We start from the raw sequence: 17,500 nt of genomic DNA, 5'->3' as shown, positions 1-17,500 counted from the left end.
ATCTCTCTCACTCACCCTCCCCTCTAACCCTACCCCTCCCCCCTTCTTTACCTACATCTCTCTCCCTCCCCTCTAACCCTACCCCTCCCCCCTTCTTTACCTACATCTCTCTCACTCACCCTCCCCTCTAACCCTACCCCTCCCCCCTTCTTTACCTACATCTCTCTCCCTCCCCTCTAACCCTACCCCTCCCCCCTTTACCTACATCTCTCTCCCTCACCCTCCCCCCCTCTTTACCTACATCTCCCTCCCCTACATCTATCTCCCTCACCCTCCCTCCCCTACATCTATCTCCCTCCCCTACATCTATCTCCCTCCCTCTTTCCCTACATCTCTCACCCTACCTCCTTCTTTCCCTCCATCTCTCACCCTCCCTCTATCTTTCTCTACATCTCTCTCCCTCACCCCCCCTCCTTTTCCTACATATCTCTCTCCCTCACCTTCCCTCCTCCTTCCCTCCATCTCTCTCTCTGTATATGTATAAACATACATCCTAACCCCAAACCGTCTCCGTGTCTCAGATGTCCAACATCACGGTGACGTTCCGGGACGGCCGCGTGGCCCAGCTGGAGCAGGTCTACATCCGGGGCAGCAAGATCCGCTTCCTCATACTGCCGGACATGTTAAAGAACGCCCCCATGCTGAAGAGTATGAAGAACAAGAACCAGGGCGCGGGCGCAGGTAGGGGGAAGGCTGCCATCCTCAAAGCTCAAGGTGAGCGCCTTTGTTTACTTGTGTGTTTGGTCGGGGGGTGGGGAAAGGGGACACATGGGCGACTGTGGCTCAGGGGATAGACTGAACCCCAAATTGCTCCCAATGAGCGGGCCGGCGCCTTGCATGGTAGCTTACCGCCATTAGTGTGAACGTGAATGGGTAAATGAGAGGCTGTTTTAAAGCGCTTTGAATTAAGGTGCTATATGAGTGCAGTCCATTTACCATTTACATCAGTCCATTGATTACCCAGATTGGGGGGGGGGGGGGGATTATTAATTTATACTTGAGGAAATTGCTATGTGACTGGTTCTCTAGACAGGTTAAGCCTAATCCTATAGGCTATACCTATGAGATTACACATTGATCAAGGATTTGGTTAAATCTGTGTCTGGGGGGGAGAAAGTGGAGCAAATCACGTCTAGTACAGTACACATGTCGGCATGAGTTTGAATCCGGCCCATGCCCTCTCTCCCTTCTTCTCCTGTCTCTCTGTCTGTCTTCACTGTATCTGTCCAGTTAAATGACAAATATGAGAGGGACTGCCCCCACAGTGGGACTGCCCCAAAAAGAGTTGAATTCAAATTACTTTAGAGAGATTTTAACAGAGATTAGGAGATTTTAACAGAGATTAGGAGATTTTAACAGAGATTAGGAGATTTTCTTAACAGATTTTTCTCTCTCCTGCAGTGGCTGCGAGAGGACGGGGGCGTGGAGGAGGAATGGGAAGAGGAAACATCTTCCAGAAGCGACGATAGTTTCTGCAATTTTTTCATTTATAATTATTGCATTGTACAGTGTTTTTTAATATGCTTTTTTTCCTTTGTAAATTGGATGAGATGGTCTTTTACAGTTTACAGTTTGCAAGGCAAACGACTGTTTTTGTTTTTTTCTTGTCAATTGGGTCAGGTGGTCTTTTAGGTGGACTGTTTTTGTTATCACCTTTATTTTTTTAATTTGAAATAAATGTTATTTCATTGTGTTATCCCGTCTTTAAAATTGCCTTATTGATTGATTGATCTTATTACCAGATGGTGACCGTAATGTTACTTTGTGATGTCGAATATTTTCTCTGTTTCAGTGATCAAAGAAGAGGTAAAAACTCCTGGCCAAAGTTAAAGAGTATTTATTCAAAAAAGATCGGGTCCTCAGATTACAGGCACACAAAACAGTCACAACGTGAGGAGAGGTAGACAGGAGACAGACTGAGCTCCAGACTCCGCACAGGGTTTTATAGCGGCCCTCAGCCAATCACATCACAGTATGTTCTTGGCCAATCATGATCCTTCCTTCTAGGCCTCTGATTGGCCTAGACCCTCGGGGGCGTGCATGTGCGTGTGTGTGTGTCTGCGCATGTGCGACAATTGAAAATCTCCCTGCGTCATTTGTAATGAAATAATAAAGTATTAATAAAGTATATATGAAGTAATAAAAATATACGTGTAATATGTGTAAAATATACGTGAATATATGTGTAAGATATACGTTATATAAGAAGGCTATTAATGTGTAAAAATATACGACAGTGACTTGGCTTAAATAAAGTCTCACATTTAGACAGAAGATCCCACCGTTTTATTGATGGCTCAATCAGCCAATGCTTCGTGGGTTGCCGCGCAGTTTTCAGATGTAATTCTGTTGACTTCCACACGATGGCGCCAGAATATTCACCAGCAGTCTTCACTGCCATAATAACCCACATAAATACATCTAGCTTGGCTCTGACTGACATTAGGTGGGGGGGGGTGCGCCGAGTCCTAATTATGCTTTAAATACGCAATCATACCAATGGTGTACCGGAATACATGAGTTCGTATGAGGGGAAATATAAAATATACATATATTAATTATCGATGGTGGTGTATTATATTATATCCACCCACCGACACTTCCTCCACTCGCCACACGGGCTCTTGTTTAGTAGTGAGCTGGATTGGTCCATCAGAAGATGCAGCCTGGCGCCTATCACATCCCTGCATCACATCCCTGCTCCGGCCAGTGTGTCTGTCTGTCCGCGGGTGTAGCAGGAACATCTCCGTGTCTCCTCTCTGCTCCTCCCAGGACCAAAGCAAGGCAGCAGGAACACCTTCAGTCTCCTCTATAGACAGAACAGAAGCACCATCGCGTTGCAACACAAGGTAGGTTTGTGGTCCGTGTTTGGCGAGGGAGCGGCTCAGTGGTTCAATCACGTTTGAGTTGCATTTATTATTTTTTACCCTGAGACACCCGTGGTTGTCTGCATCAACATCCCAGGCCAGCTGTGTGTCAGTCTAACGGGTGTGTGTGTGTGTGTGTGTGTGTGTGTGTGTGTGTGTGTGTGTGTAGTCAAGCAGCCTTCCAGGTGGCTCATTTAGATGCAAACCTCTAGTCTAGCTGTACTTGACCATGTTCACGTTTTAACCAGTGCGTTTTTTTTAAAATTGTTGTTATTGTTTATGACTGTTGTCGTTGTGGCAATGAAGTGAAGCAAGTGACAGCTGCTGCTAAAATCGCTTTGTCGCGAAATATTGTCAGATAATTGGCTGCGTTCGAAAATGCCCTCTGAGAGCGCCGGAGCGCACACTGGGCTCAACGTCATAGAGGGGACCGTGTCACTTGATTGGACAAGAGGCATCCCCGTGAGTGCTGATCAGATTTCCAGCGCGTGTTTACGAACGCAGCCGTTGTCAGATGTTGTGGAGTTGGTTTCCGCATTCAGCGATGATCCGTCCGTGCATGATGGGGCCTTTAGATGCTCGCGTGTCTATTATGCATCATTTATTAATCTCTCGTTTTTGGTGGTCGACTTGGCTTAAGACAGATGCTGCTTCTCTAGTAACAAGATAACGGTTCGCGTTATTAAGCTTTCCGAAACCTAATGAAAGTGCGATGCCCTTAATTCGCTCCAGATGTTTTGCTGTTTTGCAAACTAAGAGCTACGATTACAAGGCTGTGTGTGTGTGTGGGTGGGTGGGTGTGTGTGTGTGGCTGTGTGTGTGTGGCTGTGTGACTGTGTGTGTGTGTGTGTGTGTGTGTGTGTGTGTGTGTGTGTGTGTGTGTGTGTGTGTGTGCGTGCGTGTGTGTGTGTGTGTGTGTGTGTGTGTGGCTGTGTGTGTGTTCTCCCCCACACCTCGGCTCCTAAATCCCATGACATGTGTTTTTCCAGGGACAGAAGCGGGTCATTAGAAGCACCATCCTGCCTCTGGGTACCAACAAAACGGTGTCCTGGATGGATGTGCAGATAATGTCAACTAGGCTATAGTTCGTATGTTGATTTGTGAAAATTATGAAATGTGTGGGTTTGACAGGAGAACAACGAAGTCTGAACCGTATATAGGCTAGTAAACTCATGATAATTTACATCTTCCATACACTTGACAAGGCAGAGATGACAGATTTCACGTGTCTTATCTCATCTCTCAGTTTAGACCTGACTAGGTTTTACACACGACATCCAGTATGGTGCTTGGTGTCAGTGACTCACCTTATTAGACTCACTGAGGACTTTATTAGGAATACTTGTCAGCAGTCCAAGCTGGTGGAGGTGGTGTAACGGTGTGGGGGAAGGTTCTCTTGGCACACTTTGGGCCCGTCAATACCAATCAATCATCGCTTGAATGCTTCAGCCTGGTTGAGTATTTCTGCTGACCGTGTGCATCCCTTCATGGCCACGATGTACCCATCTACTAATGGCTGCTTCCGGCATGATAATGCACTAATGAAAGACACAAAGCAAAAGTCGTCTCAAACTGGTTTCAGGAACATGACAATGAGTTCAGTGTTCTTCAGTGGCCTTCCCAGTCAGCGGATCTGTGTCCAATAGAACGCCTTTGGGATGTGGTAGAACGGGAGATTCACAGCTGGAAAGTGCACCTGAAAAATCTGCAGGAATTGCGTGATGCAATCATGTCATCATGAAAGCAGAATCTCAAAGGAATGTTTCCAACATCTTCGTGGAATCAGTGCCACAAAGAATTGAGGCTGTTTTGAGAGCAAAGGGAGGCCCTACCCAGTATTAGTACTATAGTGTTTCTAACAAAGGGAGGCCCTACCCAGTATTAGTATAGTGTTCTTAAAGTGTTCGGTGACTGTCCATTTTCCATACACTTGACAGACAGCAGTGACAGTGTTTCATGTTTCTATCTATCAATTTCGACCTGACTAGGCTTAACACACACATCCAGTATGGTGCTTGGGAGAGGAGAGTCGTCTTGGCTTACCTGGTCCACACAGATCAGTGACAGGGCATGTGATGTTGGTCTGTTAATGATGCTGAGAATACTTTCCTGCTCCAGATGGTGCTGAGTGTTGTTGTCCCGACCCCCCCCCCCCCCCTTCCCCACCCTCAGATCCTTATAACCCCCCCCCTCCCCCTCCTCCCCCTCCTCCTCCCTCTAGCCAGTTTAACGGCGATGGTAAGACCATGTGACTTCCGTTAGGCCTATGTGAGAAGGCAGTAGCATCTGGACCAAAAGCAACATCTGTTTGTTTTAAACACGCTTAAATAAAGCTGCTTCATCAATCGCCACGGCGATGAGGGATCAGTGAAGTGTGTGTGTGTGTGTGTGTGTGTGTGTGTGTGTGTGTGTGTGTGTGTGTGTGTGTGTGTGTGTGTGTGTGGGGCTGGTTGGCTTGATGGTGATCTCTCTAGGAGTGGGGAGGTTGACTGCTGCAGTTGCTTTGCTTTTCATGTTTCGTGATAACGATTGCATTTCGAGTTAAGGAATAGTGACAGCGCGTGTGTGCTGTGTGAATAGCGGTTAAACGCGACCTTGACACTGCGTGTGAGTTAGCGTCTCACGCTCTTCTCCTCAACATCACCCGTCAGAGATCAAAGTAGGTCATGATGCTTGGGGTGGTGGCTTGCACTTGTCATGTTATAAAAAGCTCAATGTAGCAAATTGAGCATCGTTGGTTTTCGTTTCTGAATCGCTTCCTTCCTACCAAGTTGAGCACTAAAGCACTATAGCAGTAAAGCTAGGTCAGGTTTAGATTAGAAGACCTCAGGGTATTCTTCCACTTGCGTAACGACAAACCTCGTCTCTGAACCCCATTACTATGTATGTAATATCACAAATCATTAACTAATGTGCTTTCTTTCTCCCGGCAGGATGTTCCATACAGTGTTGTTAATATGCAGTAGAATAGAGCTGCTACACGTGGGTATATAAGGCTGTTAATATGCAGTAGAATAGAGCTGCTACACGTGGGTATATAAGGGTAACATAATGGGGGCCTAATGGTTAATGCTGTAAAAAGCGAAAAGCTTGTCTACCAGTGTTACATTAACACATTATTTCCACCTGAGTGGGCTGTGTGCCTGTTGGCTGTGTAGGCGGGGTTAACTGTCCCTCCTAAGAGAAGACCTCTTCATCCTCTCCACCCCCCTCTGTTTCTCTACTGTAAATTATTAAAAACTTCTTCTAGCGTTGTAACTGCCAATGGCCCCTGGCCTGAGCATAGATGACTTTTTCTTTGCTATGATGACTGACGGATAGATGATTCACTTTACTTAGGCAAATTGATTTGTTTGTTGTTTGTATTATTAAGTCGCTTTGGATAAAGGGCGTCTGCTAAATGCCAAAGATATGTAGATGTAAATGGTTGTCTTCTTGTGTGTGTGGAACAGGGGTCAGTGTCAGGTAGCAAAGCCACATTAGCGCCGCCTGGTCTTCCACTCTGAGTGGACAGAGAGGGGAGAGAGTGGTGGGAGGAGAGGGAGTCAGAGGCAGACAGACAGACAGACAGACAGAGAGAGCAGTGGGAGCAGAGGGAGACAGAGACAAATAGACAGACAGACAGACAGAGAGAGACAGACAGAGAGAGCAGTGGGAGCAGAGGGAGGCAGAGACAGACAGCCAGCCAGACCGACAGAGAGAACGGTGGGAGTAGAGGGAGACAGAGACAGACAGACAGACAGACAGAGAGACAGACAGAGAGACAGAGAGAGACAGACAGAGAGAGTGGTGGGAGCAGAGGGAGGCAGAGACAGACAGACAGACAGACAGACAGACAGAGAGAGACAGACAGAGAGAGCAGTGGGAGCAGAGGGAGACAGAGACAGATAGACAGACAGACAGACAGACAGAGAGAGCAGTGGGAGCAGAGGGAGACAGAGACAGATAGACAGACAGACAGACAGACAGACAGAGCAGTGGGAGCAGAGGGAGACAGAGACAGACAGACAGACAGACAGACAGAGAGAACGGTGGGAGTAGAGGGAGACAGAGACAGACAGACAGACAGACAGACAGAGAGAGCAGTGGGAGCAGAGGGAGACAGAGACAAATAGACAGACAGACAGACAGACAGAGCAGGGAGAGAGAAACACGTCAGACGGACATTTCCAGCTGAAGGACACAGAAGGATGAATAGAGACATTGTGAACGAAAGGTGGAGAGAGGGGGTGTCAAGTAGAAAGCAGAAAGGAATTCAGGAGGGAGGGAGAGAGACGTGGGTGAGGAAGGGAGGAGGGAGGGAGGGTGAGAGAGAGAGTTGAGAGAGGGAGAGAGAGAAAAGGAGGGAGAGAGACTGGAGAGAGAGAGAGAGAGTGAGAGATGAGAGAGATACGAGAGAGGAAGAGGGAGAGAAATGAGAGACAAGAGAGATGAGAGGGAGGGAGAGAGAGAGAGAGAGACATGAGGAGGTGAGAGAGAGGAAGCAAGGCCATCTGGAGGGGGGCGTCTCAGCCCACACGCTCCTCTCATCCATTCATCCTCTCATCCTCTCATCCTCTCATCCTCTCCTCCTCCCATCCTCTCATCCTCTCATCCTCTCATCCCTCTCATCCTCTCATCCCTCTCATCCTCCCATCCCCTCATCCTCTCATCCTCTCATCCTCTCATCCTCTCATTCTCCCATCCTCTCATCCTCTCATCCTCTCATCCTCTCATCCTCTCATCCTCTCATCCTCTCATCCTCTCATTCTCTCATCCTCTCATCCTCCCATCCTCTCATCCTCTCATCCTCTCATCCTCTCATCCCCTCATCCTCTCATTCTCTCATCCTCCCATCCTCTCATCCTCTCATCCTCTCATCCTCCCATCCTCTCATCCTCTCATCCTCTCATCCTCTCATCCTCTCATCCTCTCATCCTCTCATCCTCTCATCCTCCCATCCTCTCATCCTCTCATCCTCTCATCCTCTCATTCTCTCATCCTCTCATCCTCTCATCCTCTCATCCTCTCATCCTCCCATCCTCTCATCCTCCCATCCTCCCATCCTCTCATCCTCTCATCCTCTCATCCTCTCATCCTCCCATCCTCTCATCCTCCCATCCTCCCATCCTCTCATCCTCTCATCCCTCTCATCCTCTCATCCTCCCATCCTCTCATCCTCTCATCCTCTCATCCTCTCATCCCATCCTCCCATCCTCTCATCCTCTCATCCTCCCATCCTCTCATCCTCTCATCCTCTCATCCTCTCATCCTCTCATCCTCCCATCCTCTCATCCTCTCATCCTCTCATCCTGCACTTGGCTGGGAAGCTGCTTTCCTTTCTATGCTGCTTTTATTTCTCTTGTCGGTGTGGCCCACTCAGCTCCCACTCTCACACACACACACACACACACACACACACACACACACACACACACACTCAGCTCCCACTCACACACACACACACACACACACACACACACACACACACAAACACACAAACACACAAACACACTCAGCTCCCCCCCCCCCCCCCCACACACACACACACAAACAAACAGATCTTCAATCCCCTCAGCAACATGAGTCAACCAGCTGATGTAAAACACACTCTCCCACCTCTCTCCCACCTCTCTCCCACCTCTCTCCCTCCTCTCTCCCTCCTCTCTCCCTCCTCTCTCCCTCCTCTCTCCCACCTCTCTCCCACCTCTCTCCCTCCTCTCTCCCTCCTCTCTCCCACCTCTCTCCCACCTCTCTCCCACCTCTCTCCCTCCTCTCTCCCACCTCTCTCCCTCCTCTCTCCCTCCTCTCTCCCTCCTCTCTCCCACCTCTCTCCCACCTCTCTCCATCCTCTCTCCCTCCTCTCTCCCACCTCTCTCCCTCCTCTCTCCCACCTCTCTCCCTCCTCTCTCCCTCCTCTCTCCCACCTCTCTCCCACCTCTCTCCCTCCTCTCTCCCTCCTCTCTCCCTCCTCTCTCCCTCCTCTCTCCCACCTCTCTCCCACCTCTCTCCCTCCTCTCTCCCACCTCTCTCCCACCTCTCTCCCACCTCTCTCCCTCCTCTCTCCCTCCTCTCTCCCACCTCTCTCCCACCTCTCTCCCTCCTCTCTCCCTCCTCTCTCCCTCCTCTCTCCCACCTCTCTCCCACCTCTCTCCCTCCTCTCTCCCTCCTCTCTCCCTCCTCTCTCCCTCCTCTCTCCCTCCTCTCTCCCACCTCTCTCCCTCCTCTCTCCCACCTCTCTCCCTCCTCTCTCCCACCTCTCTCCCACCTCTCTCCCACATCTCTCCCTCCTCTCTCCCTCCTCTCTCCCACCTCTCTCCCTCCTCTCTCCCTCCTCTCTCCCTCCTCTCTCCCACCTCTCTCCCACCTCTCTCCCACCTCTCTCCCTCCTCTCTCCCACCTCTCTCCCACCTCTCTCCCACCTCTCTCCCTCCTCTCTCCCTCCTCTCTCCCTCCTCTCTCCCACCTCTCTCCCACCTCTCTCCCACCTCTCTCCCTCCTCTCTCCCTCCTCTCTCCCTCCTCTCTCCCTCCTCTCTCCCTCCTCTCTCCCACCTCTCTCCCACCTCTCTCCCTCCTCTCTCCCACCTCTCTCCCTCCTCTCTCCCTCCTCTCTCCCTCCTCTCTCCCTCCTCTCTCCCACCTCTCTCCCACCTCTCTCCCTCCTCTCTCCCACCTCTCTCCCTCCTCTCTCCCTCCTCTCCCACTCCTTTCTGCCAGGCAGAATCACTTCCACCTCCGCCTCCACCTCCTCCACCCCCACTACACTACCCCCTCCACTTCCACCCCCTCCACTTCCACCTCCTCCACCCCCACCACACTACCACCTCCACCTCCTCCACCCCCACCACACTACCACCTCCACCACCCCCACACCACCACCTCCACCTCCACCCTCACCCTCCATTTCCACCAGGTCAACCTTTTTGGAACGACAGTCACGTCAGAAATGAAGACCCCTTCACCCCAATTCTGTTTCTGATTGGTCAGCATCGTGCTTCTTTGATAAGTCACAAGATCAAAGGCAGGTGTAGGCCTAGCTGTAGACTGAACAGATCAAAGGCCAATGTTGGTTGGCAAGAGAGTCGATGAGGTTTCTCTGTGTTTACATCTCCTTGCTGTGATTGGTTGGTTCTTACCTCACCCTGTTTGGACTTGGTTTAGAATCGTTGTGGAACAATCTAGGTCTAGCAGAGAGGACGCAGATTAACATTTCCCGGAGAGTCATCTGGCTCTTGTGCCCTTGAGCAAGGTAGGGTTAGGGTTATGAAGGTGGTATAGATGAAGGTAGTACAGACCAAGGTAGTATAGATGAAGGTAGTACAGATGAATGTAGTACAGATGAAGGTAGTATAGATGAAGGTAGTACAGATGAAGGTAGTACAGATGAAGGTAGTACAGATGAAGGTAGTATAGATGAAGGTAGTACAGATGAAGGTAGTACAGATGAAGGTAGTACAGATGAAGGTAGTACAGATGAAGGTAGTACAGATGAAGGTAGTACAGACCAAGGTAGTATAGATGAAGGTAGTACAGATGAAGGTAGTACAGATGAAGGTAGTATAGATGAAGGTAGTATAGATGAAGGTAGTATAGATGAAGGTAGTACAGATGAAGGTAGTACAGACCAAGGTAGTACAGACCAAGGTAGTACAGACCAAGGTAGTACAGATGAAGGTAGTATAGATGAAGGTAGTACAGATGAAGGTAGTACAGATGAAGGTAGTACAGATGAAGGTAGTACAGACCAAGGTAGTACAGATGAAGGTAGTACAGATGAAGGTAGTACAGATGAAGGTAGTACAGATGAAGGTAGTACAGACCAAGGTAGTACAGATGAAGGTAGTACAGATGAAGGTAGTACAGACCAAGGTAGTATAGATGAAGGTAGTACAGATGAAGGTAGTACAGATGAAGGTAGTATAGATGAAGGTAGTACAGATGAAGGTAGTATAGATGAAGGTAGTATAGATGAAGGTAGTACAGACCAAGGTAGTACAGACCAAGGTAGTACAGATGAAGGTAGTACAGATGAAGGTAGTACAGATGAAGGTAGTATAGATGAAGGTAGTATAGATGAAGGTAGTACAGATGAAGGTAGTACAGACCAAGGTAGTATAGATGAAGGTAGTACAGACCAAGGTAGTACAGATGAAGGTAGTACAGATGAAGGTAGTACAGACCAAGGTAGTATAGATGAAGGTAGTACAGATGAAGGTAGTACAGATGAAGGTAGTACAGATGAAGGTAGTATAGATGAAGGTAGTACAGATGAAGGTAGTACAGATGAAGGTAGTACAGATGAAGGTAGTATAGATGAAGGTAGTATAGACCAAGGTAGTACAGATGAAGGTAGTACAGACCAAGGTAGTACAGATGAAGGTAGTACAGATGAAGGTAGTATAGATGAAGGTAGTACAGACCAAGGTAGTATAGATGAAGGTAGTACAGATGAAGGTAGTACAGATGAAGGTAGTACAGATGAAGGTAGTACAGAGGAAGGTAGTACAGATGAAGGTAGTACAGATGAAGGTAGTATAGATGAAGGTAGTACAGATGAAGGTAGTATAGATGAAGGTAGTACAGATGAAGGTAGTACAGATGAAGGTAGTACAGATGAAGGTAGTACAGACCAAGGTAGTACAGACCAAGGTAGTACAGATGAAGGTAGTACAGATGAAGGTAGTACAGATGAAGGTAGTATAGATGAAGGTAGTATAGATGATGGTAGTGCAGACTGATTTACCATTTCAGGAGTACTGGGTCTAGAAACTGCTGCCTGCGATTACCAGAGAGGGAAGCCATGGATGAGCTTTTTGCATATTGTCTCTTGATAAGAGTTGATGTTATTGTATGAAGTGGTCCTCTATGCACAGCTCTAACAACGCTTAGCTTGAGGGTGTGATTCCTACTGGGACCATACTCCTGAATAATGTACGCTCTCACTGTAATGTAAGTCGCTTTAGATACAAGCGTCAGCTAAATGGCAAAGTGTTATAGCCTATATTATATTACAGGGTTTGACATTAAGCTTTGTCAGGTACTTGTCCTTTGGAAGTTATCTTTTACTTATCCGAGAGCTCAAGTTACGTCCATGTTGTTTCCCCGCTTTTCCTGGCACCTGGCCAGTTTTAGTTGCTTGAAGATAAGAGTTTGCTTGCTGGCTCGAGGAACGTCGTCGGGTTCTCTCACCGCAGACCTTTTCCACAAAATTTCCACAAGCCAACTTCGCGGTCAAGGAGGTTGCCGTTTTCGCGGGCAGTGGGGTTAATAACGGTCACATGCATGCAATAAGCTACGCCGCGCCTCATAAGCAGTGAGAATGAGGCATGCATAGCTTGATAAGCAAAGTTTGCTAATACATTTTTTACTTTTCCGATCGGACAATGAACGAACATAAAACGTACTTGTCCCAGACAAGCGGACAAGCCGTAACATCGAACCCTGCCTTACTGCGTCCTCTCCTCTCCTCCCCAGTGTCCAGGTCCCCTGAGGTCACCTGAGGTCCCCTGAGGTCAACTGAGGTCAACTGAGGTCAACTGAGGTCAACTGAGGTCCCCTGAGGTCAACTGAGGTCACCTGAGGTCAACTGAGGTCAACTGAGGTCAACTGAGGTCCGCTGAGGTCACCCCCCAGATGGAGCAGTGTTCTGGCGCCCCCCCAAGGTCGTGATGTTCCCCTGCGTGTCCTCCTGGCCCTCCGCCGAGCCCCCCTCGCCCTGCGGCCATGCCCCGGGCCCCCCGCCCTCCGCCTCCTCCCAGCCCCTCCCTGACCTGCTGTGCAGCTGCCCCGCCCCGACACTGCCCCTGAACCCCTACCCGGTCGCCATGGAATCCGTCATCGTGGTAACGCAGTACGAACCCAGCGGGGAGAAGGTGGAGGAGGAAGAGGAGGAGGTGGAGGTGGAGGAGGAGGAGGTGGAGGACATGGACAGCTCCGAGACCCCCGAGCCGCTCGCCGCCGCCTCCTCCCCCGCCACGCCCTACCCCCCCGCCCCCGCCTGCGACCTCCTCTCCCACGCCGTGGCCCCCCCCCCGGGCCGCCCCGCGGCTCTGTTCCCCGGGGACCCCCCCCGGGGGCGGCTGAGCCTGTCGGACAGGAAGCTGTCGCTGCAGGAGCGCTCCCAGACGGCCCTGTCCCCGGGCGGCTCGCCGGCGGGCGTCAACGGGCGCTACATCTACCCCTCGCTGCCCTACTCCCCCGTCACCTCCCCCCACTCCTCCCCCCGCCTCCCCCGCCGGCCCACCGTGGAGTCCCACCGCGTCTCCATCACCGACCTGCAGGTAGGAGGAGCTCAGGGCCACGCCCCTCACATAAGACCACACCGCTGTCTATCTGTCCCTCCCATTAGACCACACCCCTCCCATTAGACCACACCCCTGTTTATCTGTCCTTCCCATTGGACCACACCCCTCCCATTAGACCACACCCCTGTTTATCTGTCCCTCCCATAGGACCCTTCTGGAAAACAGGATGATCCCACTCTCAACGTTGTATGTCTGCCTTGTTTTGTTTAAGTGTCTTGTTTAAGTGTCTTGTTTAAGTGTCTTGTTTAAGTGTCTTGTTTAAGTGTCTTGTTTAAGTCTCTTGTTTAAGTGTCTTGTTTAAGTGTCTTGTTTAAGTCTCTTGTTTAAGTGTCTTGTTTAAGTGTCTTGTTTAAGTGTCTTGTTTAAGTCTCTTGTTTAAGTGTCTTGTTTAAGTGACTTGTTTAAGTGACTTGTTTAAGTGTCTTGTTTAAGTGTCTTGTTTAAGTCTCTTGTTTAAGTGTCTTGTTTAAGTGTCTTGTTTAAGTGTCTTGTTTAAGTCTCTTGTTTAAGTGACTTGTTTAAGTGTCTTGTTTAAGTGTCTTGTTTAAGTGTGTGTTTTAGCGACATCTCTTAAGTCAGAGGAACATGTGCATTTTGTCTACAGTCTTAAATTGAAGCAGCACACAAGGTTGTGAAGGAACGTGAAGGTAAGGTTGATGGTTCCCAGTAGACACACCGCTAGCTAGCTACCTTGTTACCTCCCTCTATAGAGCTGTATGGAGACTCAGCCCAGTAGAGCCCAGTAGAGTCCAGTAGAGTCCAGTAGAGACCAGTAGAGCCCAGTAGAGTCCAGTAGTCCAGTAGAGTTCAGTAGAGTCCAGTAGTCCAGTAGTCCAGTAGAGTCCATAGAGTACAATAGAGCCCAGTAGAGTCCAGTAGAGTCCAATAGAGCTGTGTGGAGACAACTGCCCAGCCTCCCTCCTCCTCCTAGACAGAGAACAGCGAGAAGAGGCCAGTTGTGTTTTTGGTCCCCTGCCTTGTGTTGTAATTAGTCCTGCTTGGCTGAGAAGCTCTGTTCTCTGTTCTGATTCACTGAACAACTCTAGACTCTTTGTTGTGGTGTGTGTGTAGGTCAGACAAGGCCGTGAGTCTAGACTCTTTGTTGTGGTGTGTGTGTAGGTCAGACAAGGCCGTGAGTCTAGACTCTGTTGTGGTGTGTGTGTAGGTCAGACAAGGCCGTGAGTCTAGACTCTTTGTTGTGGTGTGTGTGTAGGTCAGACAAGGCCGTGAGTCACCTTTATGAACGTGTGAAGAGCTGGGAGGTGATTCAGCAACATTGGGTGACAGCGAGGGTTGGCAACTGTCCCGTATTAACCGGGATGTCCTGTTTTTTGGGGCTGGATGAATATACGGGAAACTCCCCTGTATATACGGGACACTCTCCTCATGCCTACGTATAGTGTAAATGTGCCAATTCCTGCAACTTAATTCCCTTATTTATCAATCAATCAATCAATCAATCAAATGTATTTATATAGCACATTTAAACATGATACTTGTCAACCAAAGTGCTTTACAGTAAAAGTACACCTAAAGTGTAAATAAACAGAAAATAAACAACCAACAGAAACAACAGAGGAACAGAACAACACGTCAAAACAAACAAGGCAAGAGTCAGAGTGAGTCAGGGAACGCTAAGGAATACAAGTGAGTTTTGAGCTTGGATTTAAAGGACTCGATAGAAGGGGAAAATCTGATGGACATGGATATCAAAATAAACCCGGGTTTTTACTTTAGCGACGTTGATGGAATAACCCCCTGAAATTTAGGAAATAAACATTAGGGTAGGCTGTTCACGGTGGCGCTAGTCAAAGAAACAATGTTATAGCCTCTCTGTTTCCTTCCTTCAGGACTGTGTGCAGCTCAACCAGTACAAGCTGAAAGATGAAATCGGGAAGGTAACTGGGATCCTTAAATGCATCCCCGCCATCTCCTCTCCCCTCCCCTCCTCTCTTCTCTTCTCCTCTCTTCTCTTCTTCTCTTCTCTCTTCTCCTCCTCTCCTCTCCTCTACTCCTCTCCTCTCCTTTCCTCTCCTCTCTTCTCCCCTCCTCTCCTCCCCTCTCTCTTCTCCTCTCCTCCCCTCTCCTCCCCTCCCCTCCCCTCCCCTCCCCTCCTCTCCCCTCCCCTCCCCTCCCCTCCCCTCCCCTCCCCTCCCCTCCTCTCTCCTCCGCTCCCCTCCCCTCCCCTTCCCTCCGCTCCTCATCTCTTCTGCATGACTGTCCTCATTTCCTTATTTCCATGTTCCCTGCCCATCCCAGGCGTGGTGAGTGTGTGTGTGTGTGTGTGTGTGTGTGTGTGTGTGTGTGTGTGTGTGTGCGTGCGGGCCATGGGAGAGTTGGAGGTAGAGGAGGATGGGTGTGTCTGTGAGGCTGACTGGTATTTATAACCCTCTCCTTGGGTAGTGTGGGGCTGTGTGGATATGTGTGTGTGTGTGTGTGTGTGTGTGTGTGAGTGAGTACCTAAGTGTGTGTGTGGTGTGAGTGAATAAGTGAGTTTGTGAGTGTGTGTGTGTGTGTGTGTGTGTGTGCACAAGTGCCTAAGTGTGTGTGTGTGTGTGTGTGTATGCGTCTGGTGTGTGCGTGTGTGTGTGTGTGTGTGTGTGCGTGAGTGCCTAAGTGTGTGTGTGTGTGTGTGTGTATGCATCTAGTGTGTGTGTGTGTGTGTGTGTGTGCAGCAGACAGTGGGGTCTTGTCACGATGCTTGGAGAGACACTGCCCCTCATCTCTGTCTGTCGGCCGCACCCCCCCCCCCCTCCCCTCCCCTTCTCCCCCCCCCCCGATGTAACACCACCTGCTCTCCCAGCTGGGACTGGCAAGGGTGTGCGTGTGTGTGTATGCCTGTGTGTGTATGCATGTGTGTGTGTGTGTGGGTATATGTTTATGCGTGTGTCTGTGTGTGTGATCGTGTGTGTATGCGTGTGTGTGTGTGTGTGTGTGTGTGTGTGTGTGTGTGGAGGAGCTTCAGGAAATAAAGTAGATCATTTTTCAGTAATGAGGCGCAGGTCAGATGTGGTGCAGACCAGAATCCTCTCTGTTCTGTCTGACCCAGCTGGTCCTCAGCCTCCCTCACCCTGCCCTGGGCCGGCTGGGTGTGTGTGTGTGTGTGTGTGTGTGTGTGTGTGTGTGTGTGTGTACATATATGTGTGCATATGGTGGTGGAGGAGGTGGATGTGGAGGTTGTGTGTGTGTGTAGAGAGAGAGTGTGTGTGTGTGTGTGTAGAGAGTAGGGGTGGGCATCAATGATCGACGATCGATAATTGATCGATAAGGATCTTGGTCGATCACAAAATATTTTGCTCGATAATCGTTAATTATTATTATTATTATTATTATTTTTAATTTTATTTTTTATAATAATAATAATAATGGAAATTAGTTTGTCCACGTTATGTGTGAGAAACAGGGGAGGCTGGTTCATTAGGGGCAATTGGACAATGCCCCACCAAAGGGAGAAGAGAGAGATTTTTTTTCTATGACTTCTAGACAGTGTTGCTTCTGAATATCATAGTCCAATCAGCTAGTGTTCTGTGGAGTATATCATAGTCCAATCAGCTAGTGTTCTGTGGAGTATGTTCCAATCAGCTTCAAGTCCCGCCCCTTTCAGGGCAACTTTCAGTCTACTCGAAATTGCACTAGGCTGTTCTCGTAGACTTGCATGTAAAATCTATTTTGGTAACTTCAGGCCATTCGGTCATTTGTCTATGGGGTTTTGGGACATGCACAAAGAATCGTACGTGCTTACGTCATGTCATACGGCCGGCGTAGCTTTAACCTACATTTCAGATCACGTTCGTTCACATGCGGTTGAATCTTTAAAAGAAACACCGTTCAGCCGTCGTAGCAACCAGGAGAAATTAACAGTAAAGGAATTAGGACCACCCAGACCAAATTTAATTATAAAGCAAGTTTATACAAAGGCAGGGAAAATTGGAAAATCGTATAACCGAGGATTTACGAGGGGTTGGTATGAGAAGAAAACATGGCTAGCGGGATGTGAAGTAACAAATGCGTTGTTCTGCTTTCCACTACCGGACTTTGTAAACAAATTGAACAAATGGATTAGAAGGAGGCATCTTTTGTTCCCAACTTGATGATATTGCAACTGGACCTATTACCGAAGTCAAACTTGTGTAAGTAAGTGAATCATCTGTCCTTCAGTCATGATAGGAAAACCAAATCGATGCTGGGAGAAGGAATGGCAGACTGTATTCTGATTGTATCTTCTATGCTCTTTGTATGTTTCTATGCTCTTTGTATGTTTCTATGCTCTTTGTATGTGTCTTGGTGTAGGAGAAACGTAGGACCACGTTGGAAACAAGTGTTTCGGTACACGTTGACGTGTAGAAAC

The 17,500-nt window shown here is 48.9% G+C and overlaps 2 protein-coding genes across 3 annotated transcripts in view; both read left to right on the top strand.

The window, feature by feature from the left end:
• snrpd3l (small nuclear ribonucleoprotein D3 polypeptide, like) overlaps positions 1-1,930 on the top strand; it is a 2,919-nt gene extending 989 nt beyond the window's left edge. The window contains exons 3-4 of one of the 2 annotated variants that reach the window (XM_080530025.1): positions 522-681; positions 1,402-1,930. In XM_080530025.1, coding sequence (XP_080386151.1) covers positions 522-681; positions 1,402-1,469 — 228 coding nt within the window. In that variant the 3' untranslated portion in view covers positions 1,470-1,930. Of the gene's footprint in view, positions 1-521; positions 715-1,401 lie in introns of both variants that reach the window. The other variant, XM_080530024.1, reaches the window with a different exon arrangement.
• Positions 1,931-12,516: 10,586 nt separating this feature from the next.
• camkk2 (calcium/calmodulin-dependent protein kinase kinase 2) overlaps positions 12,517-17,500 on the top strand; it is a gene marked incomplete at both ends in the record, with an annotated part of 31,888 nt that continues 26,904 nt past the window's right edge. The window contains 2 exons of the mRNA XM_080529693.1: positions 12,517-13,128; positions 15,003-15,050. Of these exons, the coding sequence (XP_080385819.1) occupies positions 12,517-13,128; positions 15,003-15,050 (660 nt within the window). The remainder of the gene's footprint in view (positions 13,129-15,002; positions 15,051-17,500) is intronic.

The sequence above is a fragment of the Nansenia antarctica genome (assembly GCF_963989245.1).
Source record: "Nansenia antarctica genome assembly, chromosome: 4".
NCBI classification, from domain to species: domain Eukaryota; kingdom Metazoa; phylum Chordata; class Actinopteri; order Argentiniformes; family Microstomatidae; genus Nansenia; species Nansenia antarctica.
This window is presented reverse-complemented; position numbering and strand designations above follow the sequence as displayed.